The sequence below is a fragment of the Calypte anna genome, chromosome 1, assembly GCF_003957555.1.
Source record: "Calypte anna isolate BGI_N300 chromosome 1, bCalAnn1_v1.p, whole genome shotgun sequence".
In the NCBI taxonomy this organism is placed as follows: Eukaryota; Metazoa; Chordata; class Aves; order Apodiformes; family Trochilidae; genus Calypte; species Calypte anna.
In genome coordinates, this window is record NC_044244.1 from 32,656,032 (window position 1) to 32,669,353 (window position 13,322).

At 41.4% G+C, this 13,322-nt stretch overlaps 1 protein-coding gene across 1 annotated transcript in view; it reads right to left on the bottom strand.

Moving 5' to 3' along the window:
* PPM1H (protein phosphatase, Mg2+/Mn2+ dependent 1H) overlaps positions 1-13,322 on the bottom strand; it is a 130,341-nt gene that overhangs the window by 26,748 nt on the left and 90,271 nt on the right. The window contains exons 5-6 of the mRNA XM_030449655.1: positions 12,590-12,674; positions 4,304-4,422 (exon numbers count right to left, since the gene is read on the bottom strand). Coding sequence (XP_030305515.1) covers positions 4,304-4,422; positions 12,590-12,674 — 204 coding nt within the window. The remainder of the gene's footprint in view (positions 1-4,303; positions 4,423-12,589; positions 12,675-13,322) is intronic.

The window sequence follows — 13,322 nt, forward strand, 5'->3', positions numbered from 1 at the left end:
CTCCACTTCAACACGAGCTGCAGAAAGGCCACTGTTCATGTTCCAAGGAAGAGAAAAAAATTGACTTTGAAACCATCAAAGGTGATGCCAGTTGGTCATGCCCTGTAGATGCCTTTGGTTATGTGACATACAGGAGACACCGCACGGCTCCTCTAGCCCTGCCGGAGGCCAAGAGGGGAGCCCTGGAAGAAGCCTCTGTGCCAGTGAGGGATACTGTGAGCCAGAAAACCAGGTTTAGGGAAAGTGTCTATGATATAGTCAGAGCAAAGTACTTCAAAATTGGTCACACTGGATTAACCCAAGAATAAGAAAACCTGACAAACCGTATCTTAACTTTAAAATAAAAGGTGGAGACAGAGAATACTAATTCTGTGGAGTCCTTTAAAGTTATGGTTATCAGACCTGATTTTTTTCCCTTCACATATTTCTACCTCAGCCTACCTATACTCATTTCCAGTGCTGGCAGCACTTTGCTTACATGGCTACCAAGCCTTTGCAGATGCTTCCCTTGCCAGGACTCATCAAAGCCACCAGAGCTACCCTCTCACTGGTACAAGGTTAACCTCTGCAAGCCATGGCCTGAAAACCCCAGCTTTAGAGACCCAGTTGTGAAAGACTGTCAGTAACACAGCTATCTGCCAGCAAATCATGGCTCAGGACAGCTCTTAGGCTTGTTCATCAGTAGACATAGCTCCTATGGTTCCTTGCCAGCTAACAGTACACATTTTGCAATGGTTGCTCAACCACAAATCATGTGGGGGGAGAGTGCTGGAGGGGCAGCTCCTGGTCAGCTCACACCTAGATGGGATTTATTTTAGATATGTTTAATACAGCAGATTTCTCATCCCAACTGCCAATGCAGAGGAACAAAGGGTGTGAGAGCCAGAGGGAGAAAGGAAAGGCTGGTCTCAAAGCAGTCACAGGCAGCCTGGACTAGTGATGCAGTACACATTGCTGGTTGTCCTAATGCTGTGGGGAAACTTGGCAGCTCCACTACCACTGTGGGCTGTTGAGACAAAGCCAGTGTGGAAACTTCACATGAAAAAAAAAAAAAAAAAAAAAAAGAAAAAAGGGCAAAATGCATTATGACAGACCCAAAGACAATAATCTTTTGTAATCCAAACAAGCTGGTCAAGCCAAGCCATTGTTGAGAATCTGAAAAGCTCCAGAGTACAGGAGAAGGGAAAAACAGATTAAAAAGAAAATCAATCATACAGCATCTAATAAAAAACACAGAAAATGCTCTGAATTTTAAAATAAAACAGTCCATTTTCTTGAGGCAACATCAGAGCAGAGTTTTACACTCCTTCACTAAAGGATTCAGTAACTAAGTGTAAGAGTGGCTGTTTCTTCCTAGCATCACCTGCACCTCTCTCCACTTACATGCAAATGTCAACACACAGAGTAAAGTCACGGACCAGAAAAAGGTTCAGACAATTGATCTTCTGTATTGTAAGTGATAAAGGTTTGGCAGTGTTTCAGTGTACCAAGCTCTGTCTGGCCAAAGCTTCACCTGATGTTTTCTAGAAAAGGAATATATATACTTGCTAATTTATTCTCCATGATAGACATTGTACTTAGGAATAAATGCAGAACAGACAGGTCCTCAGCTGCTGTGTCCTGATACATCAGCTAAATCTAGGAATTAGAAAGGGAAGAGAATAGAAGCAAAGCCCTTGAAGCACAAAACAGCCACTAAAATACCAGCCACCTCAAACCATCACCTGTAAGGGCCCACACCAGGCTGGAAAACTAACATCTTGTCTACAATCTCAACCATTAAAATTGACTCTGACTTTTGGATAAATAGAAACAGATTGCTTCTCCTCTGCTTAGGAGAACACTGCACACAATTCAATGGAAAACAAGACTCCCTTGAGCAAACACCCTGCAAACATAAATGGATCCTTATTTAGAAGAGCTCAATTTAGATAAATGTATGGTGATAGAGCAATTCCCTCACCATTTTATTGTCCTGAGGCAAACAAACAAAGCAGCAACTGATGCACTGGCTGTGGGATATAGAGCAGCTAAAAGATTCTGATTCTTTTATTCAGGACAAAAATGTAGCCCCCATTTTCTACTTCCAGACAGAAGTCAAAAGGAACAGCAGGGAGATGTAACCTCCTCACAGTCTCCACATTCTTTTGCTTGGCACAGATCACCCCTTTCCGGGACAACACTGAGGTAAATTCAGACTTGGATTTTCAAGACACATTTCAGGTATTTATTCTGGAATAGCTTCTTACAGCTAGGCATATTTGTACTAAACTGGTGGTAATTTTTGCCTCCACCATATTAGAAAATGTAACTGGATCAACATGTGTCCTACACTTCAGGGAATTTAAGAAAAAAAAAATCAACAGGCAAATCAACTCTTTCCCCCCACCCCCAGCCATATGCTAGTTAACAGAGTTCACACACCAGTACTGAAAAACAATACACTGAATCAAATCTGTCATCCATTTAGGCTTACCCAAGCTTTTCTACCTTACTCATTATTCTACATTAAAACTTTGCATTCCTTCTTATTTATTTTTCTTCTAATGCCAGACAGTATTAGCTACGCAATAACCATTTTGAGTAAGATGAAGTGCTATGCACAGATACACAAATGAGGTGCAACCTGATACAAAGAACCATTTCTTTGTTTAATTTTAACCAGTCCAACACTGTATGCATCCCAACATCCCACTGGTTATTTTGACTGGAAAAATCACAGTGAGCCAAACTTCTACTGGGCTTTTTGACAGCTCTCAAGATTTTTGGAACTTCTATGTACAAAATAGTTGGTTTTCCCTCTTTATGCTTTACTTGGTATTAATTAACACCAAATTTGATCACTGTGATGCCCCCATCCCCACTGCCAATACTGCAACTTCAACCATTCTAGCCTAATTTCTTTTCCAGACTACTAACCAACTGGGAAAATGCAACACAACTCCCATAAACCTGGAGACACCCTCTCTGCCTTCCAATCAGAGTGAAAAAATTCTGCTTTTACACTCTTCTCAGGAAACTCTTGGCCCATTATACTTTTATAGCTCTCTCCCCAAAATCAGATTTTTTTTTTTACCCATAGCTTCTCAAAAAAGAGCTTTTGGAAGTCTACATGAAGCCATTCCTTTCTGATGCCTTCAGAGACATCCGAGAGTTTCACAAGAAACTTCTCCCTTTGCAGAAACTTCTGCTTTTGTAGTGTGTCTCATGATCTTCCAAATGTTTTTCTGTTAAGTCCTCAGTTGATCCAATGTTCTCATTCTGTTCCTATTCTTTTGCTCATGCCTGCAGCCTTTTTAAAATGTGAAGTCATCGTTCTCAGGGTGAGACTGCATATTTCTACTAGCAGCTGTTCAAGATGATGGACAATGACTGTTATTCCCAGATTAACATGTTCTGCACAAACACTCCAGATAGTATTAAGCTTAGGTCATTATTCAGTCATTAAAACATCATTATATTTATAGTCTATAAAGGAATGGACAAATCAGAAGCATGTGGCGTTGTAGTTGCATGTGAACATCCAAGTCTCCAAACCTATAAGAGTTCAGGCTTTTTAACCCCTTCCATTCTTTCCCTTCCTGAAAGGATATTTGCTAAGGATGCCGAAATAAAGCAGCACAGCAGTGAAGACCACTTGCATACAAAGGACCTTGCCTTTATGTGTCACACAGAAAGCACCCAGCAGCAAGGATTAGGGCTTCTGAGTGGGAGTCATTTGAGAAGGAGCCTCTTGAACTGACACAAAACAATGAAGACATTTAGCCAGAGACAAAAACCTCATCATTCTTCCTGTCTTCACTTCATTAAGTAAATGCTGTTCATTCAAGCCTTTGCATTTTAGGCTGGCTATGACTTTTATTGAGATTGGCCCATCTTTAAAACAATTCCTCAAGGCTTACCCAAATCAGGGGTCAGCTGCACTGGAGTATGGGAGGAAGCTCTTCCCTTCTGCAAGCATTCCTCTGCACACACTGATGAAGATTCTATAAAGAGTTACTTCCAAGATCAGAAAGTTGTTTAACTTTCAGAAACATCACCCAAAACCTCTCCTCCTTTATTTATTTGCTCTGTTTGAGTGCTCAAATGTTAAAACAAACAAAGGTCCTCTAGAGGGAGGTCGACTCATCTAAAACATTAACTTTCAAAAGAAAATACATCTGAAAGAAGGAAACACCTTCCCCCTTAGTACACAGGTGAACACCTCTGTGTTTGATGCAGTTTACACTAATCAAAGACACGTAAAAAGCAGGCAGTGGCTGGGGTTAAGGCTGACACCATGCTGAAAAGGACACATTCTTACCAGCCAGTCATGTTGAAGTCACGGTAGAGCATCCTCTTCCCAACTTCCTTGCGCTGCACTCTCCGTGGAAACTCTAAATGTGTGAATTCATTTCCCAGCAAGTGGGGCTGCATGTAAGCCTGTGGGCAGAAACCAAGCCTCAGATACCACATGAACATCATAAAGCAAGACATCTATTTTTAATGAGGTAGCAATACCATCCTTTCCCACTCCCTTCCCACACATAATTTCCCCCCTCCTTTTCAAACAAGAAAGATATCTCCATTTCAGCAAATTATGTACTCATGCACCAGTCCTGACATTTCTGGGTGTCCAGCTGTAGTCTTAAAGAGAACAGTCCTTTTGCCCTCAAAATCCTTCACTTCTCCCTGCTCCTAAACATTTGGGACTCTAAAGTACACCTCATCCACTGACTTTTTTGTAGGATGGTCAAAGGACAAAGCCATGGAGCAAGCAGAGACTTAGAGGAGTGTGTAGAGTGAAGCTCAAGCTTTTTGACTCCCAGTTCAACTATGCCAACAATGTGTACATACCTATGTTACTATCACACTCTAATTTTCACTGTCTTGAGAAAAATATTCCCTTTTACCTGCTCTGTGTGCTGCACCCCATCACACGAGACACAGCAAATAAGTACAAGTTACAGAGCACTTTGTTTTCTTGCTTTCTGAAAACTACCTCCTCTGTACAGAACTGACATTAAGAAAAGCAGCAGCAGTTTTGTCTCACAACCACAAATAATGTTTTTGGTGGTCTGACTACTGCTGTCTTTTCTGGTGTTGCTGCTCCGTGGATGCTGGGAGGCAGCTTTGCTTGAGTTGTGCCTGAGGCTCATGTGCTCCAGAGCTGACTGTATTTGAGAGCATCAGGAGACTCTGTCTACCACATAGATTTTTGGTTTGGATTTATACATAGATCACCTGACATGACAGGTTAATCCTTAAACATACGCTGTTTCTTGTTTCCAAAATAAACCTCACTCATTTTTTTTCTTTAATATTTACATAAACAAGCCTTTTGCCCACCTCCCCAAAGCCATGTTGTGAGTCAGCTCTTCTGAAGACACCGTCAAATTGGCTAGGGAAATGAAAAAAGTTGTGTTTCTTAACCTTTCTGCAGATAACTCTCTTTCCTTATCCAGCCAGTCAAGGCAATAAAGTCTGTCTTATCTCCAGCAGCAGCTGCCATCAGGGCATACTAAATAAGCTGGCTTTAGTCTGTGGCTTTGTCATAAATCTAGCGTGCATCAAAGGTGAGCGACAGGAAGCAGCGGGAGTCCTTATGGATCTACCTGGCAGCTATCATTCAGAGAGCTCACAATAAAATATTACCTGCATTTAAGGGCAGAGTCTGCTCCCAATCAATTTAATAGGAGTTGGATGAGGCTCGGCACATCACAGCGCTAACCTTCCATCAGCTTGTCCCCATTCCTGTCCCCAGACATCCTCCCAGAACACACCACGAGCTCAGCTGAAAGAGGGCTGAGGGAGATTGCTGTGTGCAGCCAACAAGACTGGATTCTGCTTCCAAGAGGCAGCTTTCAAGCATGCAAGTGTGATCTTGACATTGTGATCTCTTCCTGGAACAGGAGCTCCATCAAATTCTCCCTCCGTGTACAGTTGAAGGAATTACATTTTTTTTCCTGTCGCCTACAGTCAGCCAAGGTCCCTTCCTCCACCCAAATATTGTTTTCAAGGACCCTCGAATTGGATCACTGTTCCTCATTACAGAAATGGCTGAGAAGCAGTAGTGACTTTTGAGAGGTTTAGCAGTATGAGTCCAGATGAGGCCTCCCATACTTCCTGAACCTCGGGTTCTTTATTTAAATGTACATGTCAACTTTTAAATTTTATTTTCATTCCAGTTGGGAAAAAAAGAAAAAAAAAAAAAAAGAAAAAAAAAGGAACGTCCCTAATGACTTATTTGATGTATTGCTACACACTGACAGCAGAAAGCTGGAATTTTTGGGGGTATTTTTTCATTCTTTCTAGTCTGTGGTATTGTAAACAATTAAGTCAGTCTGCTTTAAAAGTGCAATTCAGTTCACTTACAAATAAATGCACAGCCTATCTCTATTAAAACATTATAAAGCACTTCTAGCTCAAGACTACAGTCGCCTGCTTACCAAAAAAAGAAGCCTTATTTAAAGCAAATAACACCCATACCTGACATCAAAATGAAGTTATTTAACCTTTAGATCAGGAGATTACCTATTAGGCTGAATCACAGGTCCAGAAGAAAAGAAGAATTTACAGGCTTTTAGCATTTTTCCCCTTGAAAACAAGAATTCCCTTTATTGAAAAGGTAAAGCGATTGGGAGAGACTGCATTTCATGAAGATTTACTCAGATGGAAAGTCTGAGGTCACAAGTGAAATAAGATTAATGAAGCTGGCAGTTACCAGTGGACTGCTAATGTTCAAATAGATTTCTCTTCTGCAGCCAAGCCTCAATGCTTGATTTACAATCCAGGGATCTTAACTTGATTCTAATATATTTGGCGTCAGCGGAACAGAGGGAAGAGAGCCATTTGGAAGCTACTGGTGCCAGTGAGCTAAATTCTTATGTGAAGAAATGGGGATTTTTGTTGGAATTTTTTTTTTTTCATTTTCTATATTTTTACCCTTTTAAACAGTTATTTTTGATGCTTCCCTGTTAGTTCTACAAAGAGAAGAATGTTGTGCTATAAATCTCAGCTGCAACTTTCAGTCAAGTTTGATGAGAGTTGTTCTTCATTTACTACTACAAGGAAGGACTCTTCTTCCTCTCCTGACCCCGAGTCAAATTGTGCTGGGCAGAAGAACCAGAAAATAAATAAAAAAAGTTCTTTAAAAATCTACAAATAAGAAAAAAATACTTTACACATCTACAGATCTTTCCAGTAGATATACAAAGCAGACACCATGAAACCCAAATCCCCCCAAGTGATCAAATGAGAAACCAAACCAGTGAGTGAATTGGCAGAATTTCATCTGTGACGAGGCACCATACTTTCAAAATTTTTTCATTTGTTTAGTCTCAATTTGCAAAAACCTCAATCAGAAACACCATTCAGAGAACCTAAAATTTAATTTAAAAAATTACTATCAAACACTCTATATACCCTTCCAAGGTATGTTCAGACAACATTGTTATTCTATGTTATGGAACTGGCATATTTTCCATCATTTTCTTTCAGAAGCAATTACAGATTTTTGGCATAAATCTGGCATAGTCTGCATCATGTGTTTTTGGTACTCTGCCATTTTATGGTATATTTTGTGGTTGGATATATTACACTTAGCATTATTTGTTTAAAATGGAGTCTGCTCAAGGAAATATTAGTCATGTTTCTTTCAAAAGGTCATTTGCTTCTTGCTGTGTTTCCTGGTGATCAGCAAAGCAAACATGAAATTAAGATAAGTCTAGATGTACACACTAGTGTGCCAGTTAATTAGAAGGCAGGGAACACTGCATTTACCTTATCATACCTTGATAAGGCCTTCTGATGTCTTTTCCAGCTCCTCCAGTATGCACTTCTCTGGGATATCACCAGCACTAGCAGTCTCACTGTATTCTGTTGTTTTCAGAATTGCTGTTTTCCCCTATACCAACTATATATAATACAACTTCATCCTCTAATATGGATATTCCATATGGATATGGATATTCTACTATTCTACTACAGATCACAAGAGCAGGTATAGCTCAATGTACCCAGGAGTTTTACAAACTACTCAGCCATTATCATATGAACACATTTTAGCCAGAGGTGGTGGTAGAAGGAAAGAGGGAAGTGGAGCCAAATCCATCCCCAGATTGTTCTCTCCTCTTATGAAAGGTTAAAGCCCTTTCCATTAAACCACACATCTCTTGTACCACAGCACTGTGCAATATATCAGATGACCAAAGCAACCTTACACTGGATCAGGCAGGGAGCCACAAGCTGTAGGGGAATTAAGACACACTTGACTTGTAACTAAAGCACCAAACTGACATTTGGGAGATCAAGGTTCATTTTTTGCTTCAGGCTTGGGTTCTCCAAGCATCCTTCAGCAGGTAAGTTAGTATCACTTAATCCTCAGGAAATAAGAACAGGTCTGCTTTGAACCCATGCCTGCTTGGGCTCATGAATCCTTGTTTGAATGGTGCCAAATACAGAAGTCCATCAGCAGCTCACAGCCACTGAAGGCCACCCAGTCTGTACTAGCAGTAAAGCCTGCCCTGACAGCAGTAGTGCATCATCCTTGGTCTGAGTGGTGAATTTTTGGGGCACTGCCTGGCTACATGCATAGACACTTTATGCAGTAACACCATCCTAACCTCACATGACATCTTCAGAGTGCAATTTGGATAACTAACAGAAATGCACACATCTGCAATACATTCATCGTTCATTTTCAACATGTTTTCCAAGGGAGTAGGTAACAAAATCTATGCCATTTACTGTTGCAACTTAGACTACCATGACTGGAATTAATGGTCTCCTCAGAAGATCAAAGGAAATTTGTCTCTGGCAGTTGCCTGCACAACTGCTGAATGTACCAGAGCAGTTCCCAGAACATACTGGATTTTGTTCTCCCTTGAGATAACACCCACAGGGGAAGCCAGGGCTTTCCTGCAGTAGGCACTGTGTGAACTCTCCTGACAGTTCTAAAAAGAAAATAAAGGGGTTATTCAGTCTGGAGAGGAGAAGACTCCAAGGAGACCTTAATGTAGCCCTCCAGTATCTGAAGGGGGCCTACAAGAAATCTGGCGAGGGACGTTTTAGGATGTCAGGTAGTGACAGGACTAGGGGGAATGGATTCAAAATAGAGGAAGATAGATTTAGATTGGAAATTAGGAAGAAGTTCTTCACCATGAGGGTGGTGAGACACTGGCACAGGTTACCCAGAGAGGTGGTGGAAGCCCCACCCCTGAAAACTTTTAAGGCCAGGGTGGACAGGGCTCTGAGCAATTTGATCTAGTAGGAGGTGTCCCTGCCCGTGGCAGGGTGGTTGGAACTAGATGATCTTAAAGGTCCCTTCCAACCCTGAAAATTCTATGATTCCATGAAATACTCAAAAGAAAAAGAGGCCTGTGAATGCCCAGCAGTGGAAGGGAAGCAGTATGGTGCACCACACCTCTGTACAGGAGCTGAAGGACAAAGGGAATACTGGTGCAAAGCCTTGCATCTTAAGTGCTCTCTGACTGAAGGACTGATTGCCTTCTGCAATACTCCCACAAGAAGCCCCCTGACACAGAAATCTGCCTCTGCCATATGGACTGCCTGAAGTCTGCAGCTGTATGTTGTCCTCCTACTGCAAAAATAAGGGGGTGCTGTTGGAGATGGTGAGATGATCAGAGCTGTTCAGAAGTCAGCGTAACTGGATAATCAACTTGTTCTTTAGAAGCTGCCATGCCAAAGGCCCATGCTCAAGGCCATTCTCGGATATGTGGCAATAAACCTGCATTAAAACGGGAGCTGCTTAGGGAAAGAGTTTGTTTTCCCCTTTCTCTCAGTTACTCAGCCAGTACTACCTGAAGCAGGTTTGGATAAAACTAGGCTGGAGGACTTCATATACAGATGCACACAGGACCTAAATAACTCATCATCCTGCAGATTTTTTTTCCACATGGAAATTAGGGTCCAGAAAAGAAGACATGGATCCAAAAGGCACCAGTTAACCTAAACCAATGTCCTGTGTGGACAAAATTCTATGAACAGGCACTAAAGACAGAGGAAAGCTACTTTGTCCTGACTGTGCTAACAGTGTCTACTACACAGGGAGCCGATGCTCAGTAGCCTGCAGGCTGTAAATCCACAACCTCTCTTTTCCCATGCAGTAATTTCCCCACAGTGAACAGTATCTGCATTTACCAAGTAAAATATTAATGCTAAAATGATGAAGTGATTTCTTTCCTATTGTGCAGGAAGAGCAGTGCAACGTGTCTGAAACAAAGAAACTCAGCTTTCATTGCATATAGGAAAATAAATCCAAAGTAACTTTCAGATTAAGAATAGCCCAAGAGAGATGTGGAAGGTACAACAGACTGACAGCAGAACCTGGGGACAGCCAAGGTGAGTAAGGAGAATTATTTGGGATTTAATCAGCAAGATGGACATAACTTTTGGAGTGTAATGTTTATGCTATTGTAGGGTTTTTCGTTTTTGTTTTTTACACTAGAGTAAAAATATTACTTACAGAATGTTATGTTAAAAATTATCTCTAATTTTGTTTCATGCTCTTGCTGTCTTGTATGCATTTCCTTTGAACATGATACACAAATTCCTATCACACTTGTTACATATAGAATTAAAATTAACAAACATAAAGGAATTTTCCAAAAGAAACAGCAAAAATCCTTTTCAGATCAGCTCTTGTTTTCAAATATAAGCCAGAAAAAACATCAAAAGAGGAAAAAAATCCCTTGTAGGCAATGCTCTATCTCATATTTCCTATAGAAGACTCCCCAGATATTAAAGATACCTATCATTCTAAAGGCAAATGAATTATTTTAAATGTAACTGAACTGTAAATATTTATCATGCCTCTTTTCCATTTGGTTCTCTGAATATGAATACTCCCAAAGCCGTACTTCTCCTGAACTTTTCAGCTTCAAGCCAGTGCATCTGATGAAAAACCAGACATGACAATTGTGGAAACATTTAAAATTTTTCTTTAAAACTTTCCACCCCTGCCTTCAACCACTGACATTTTGCCTAGCTTTAAACCACAGTGCTCAGGCTCAGGCTCAAGATAAAAAGACACCTGAAGACCAGGGAATGCCACTAGCATTGGCCAGTCCACCTCACATCAGGAAAAGCTGACAGTGAGTTTGCCTTGGCTTGAGCTTAAGTTTTTAGGAGGAAAAAGCAGATCAGAAGAAGCAGAAAACTCCCAGCTATGTTAGGAATGACACTCAGATAAACAGCACAACCAGCCAATCTGACCATCAATGGAAAACTTAAAAAGTAATGGGATTGTTTGCATGAAAAAGAACACTATGCATTTGGAGTTAAGTTTCTTGGGCAGTTTATCAGCCAACACAATTTGGTGTATAAAGCAACTCACATCTTCTCACCTAGTCACTTGCCCCAGCTTTACAGATGCTGCTGTGCTACATAAAATCAGTCTCTATTTTGACTGACATTTTGACAGTCAGGTGAATATGAGCCAGCAATGTGCCCAGGTGGCCAAGAAGACCAATGGCATTCCGGCTTGTATCAAGAGTTGTGTGACCAGAAGGACCAGGGAAGTGATCCTGCCCCTGTACTTGGCACTGGTGAGGCCCCACCTTGAGTACTGTGTTCAGTTTTGGGCACCTCAGTAAAAAAAGGACATTGAGGTGTTGGAGCAGGTCCAAGGAAGGGCAACAAAGATGGTGAAGGGTTTGGAAAACATCCCCTGTGAGGAGTGCCCAAGGGTGTTGGGGCTGTGTGGTCTGGGGAAATGGAAGCTGAGGGGAGACCTTATCACTCTTTACAAATACCTTACAGGAGGTTGTAGTGAGAGTGGGGTTGGTCTCTTCTCACTGGTGACAGATGACAGGACAAGGGCAAATGGCCTCAAGTTGCATCAGGGGAGATTTAAGTTGGATATCAGAAGAAAATTCTTTACAGAAAGGGTTCTTAAGCTCCCTAGAACAGGCTCCCCAGGGAGGTGGTTGAGTCTCCATCCCTGAATGTGTTTAAAAATCATCTGGATGTGGTGCCTGGGGACTTGGTTTAGTGGTGGATCATCAGAAATAGGGTAACAGGGTTAGGACAAGGCTGGACTTGACGATCTTGAAGGTCTTTTCCAGCTTGATCAATTCTATAATTCTATGAACCATCCTAAACTGCAGCAAATAACGTTCATTGAGATCACCTCTAAGTGGGATACCTTTTCCCTGACTTTGATACTACGGGCATAACTACCACAGCAAATTAATAAAGCCCTGCAATAGTGTTCAGACACACACAAGAGCAGACTGTGGTATTTTATAGTCTCACACAGTAAACACTGGGATGGACCTCTGTGGCTTTTTAGCTCTATGTCATACTTCCCATTACCCTACACCACTGAGCTGCTGGAGAGCTGCAGCTGAACAAGGTACCTGAGCACAGCCATGATAATGAATGGCCTTCACAGAAGTGATAAGACTCCTTTCACTGGGAGGCTTTTCTCCACATTTTGCTGACGGCTAAAAGACATCCGTGGTCAGTCACTGGTGTCCAGTAGACACATGGTCTTTCACAGAAACTCAGAGGCACATGTCTGAACCTTAGATAGTAGCAGGCAATGCCTGTCAGCAGCAGCACCTGATCTGGCCCTCAGGTCTCTTACCAGATACTGAAGTCGCTGCCGTTCAGTCTCTGGAGTGAATTCTGAAGACATTGGAATGACTTCACCATTTCGGATTATTATAGCCCTGTAACAGTAATAAAAAACATCATCAGTGCAGGGAAAAAAAAAAAAGTAAAAAATACCCAGAAAACCACAGGATACAGTCACACTCTTATTCACTTCAGAATCACAGTAAAATAAAGCCATTTCTTTTCTACCGAAGCTGTCAGCAGAACAGGGTAATAATTCCTGCCCTGCATCCTTTAGGTTGGATAACAAAGGATATTTGTATATGCCAAGTTCATTTCAGAACTCACAAAGACACCTATGCAACAAAGGCAAGAGTTATTTCAGTTGATGTCTACAGGGGATCCTTATTAAGTGAAATGCAGACACCCAGAGGAGATGCTGCAGAATAACTGATTGCCGAACAACTCTTTGCAGGTTTTAATCCCAGTTGTGGCTGACACTGTCTAAACTACTGGCTTCAAATGACTCATGCAAGCACTTTCCAGTTATTGACTGGTCATATGTCATGTCAGAACATTTCTACTCCAACAGTAAATGGAAATGGCAAAGCAAAGCCTATTTAACACAAATTTAACTGGTTGCCTGCTGAAAGACGACAGGTAATGGAATGACTATAGATCAGCCAGGAGATTTCACATCTATTTCTGCAAACAACAGAGAGGAAATTCTCTCAACCACCTGCCTGTTACCTCCTAATGATCTG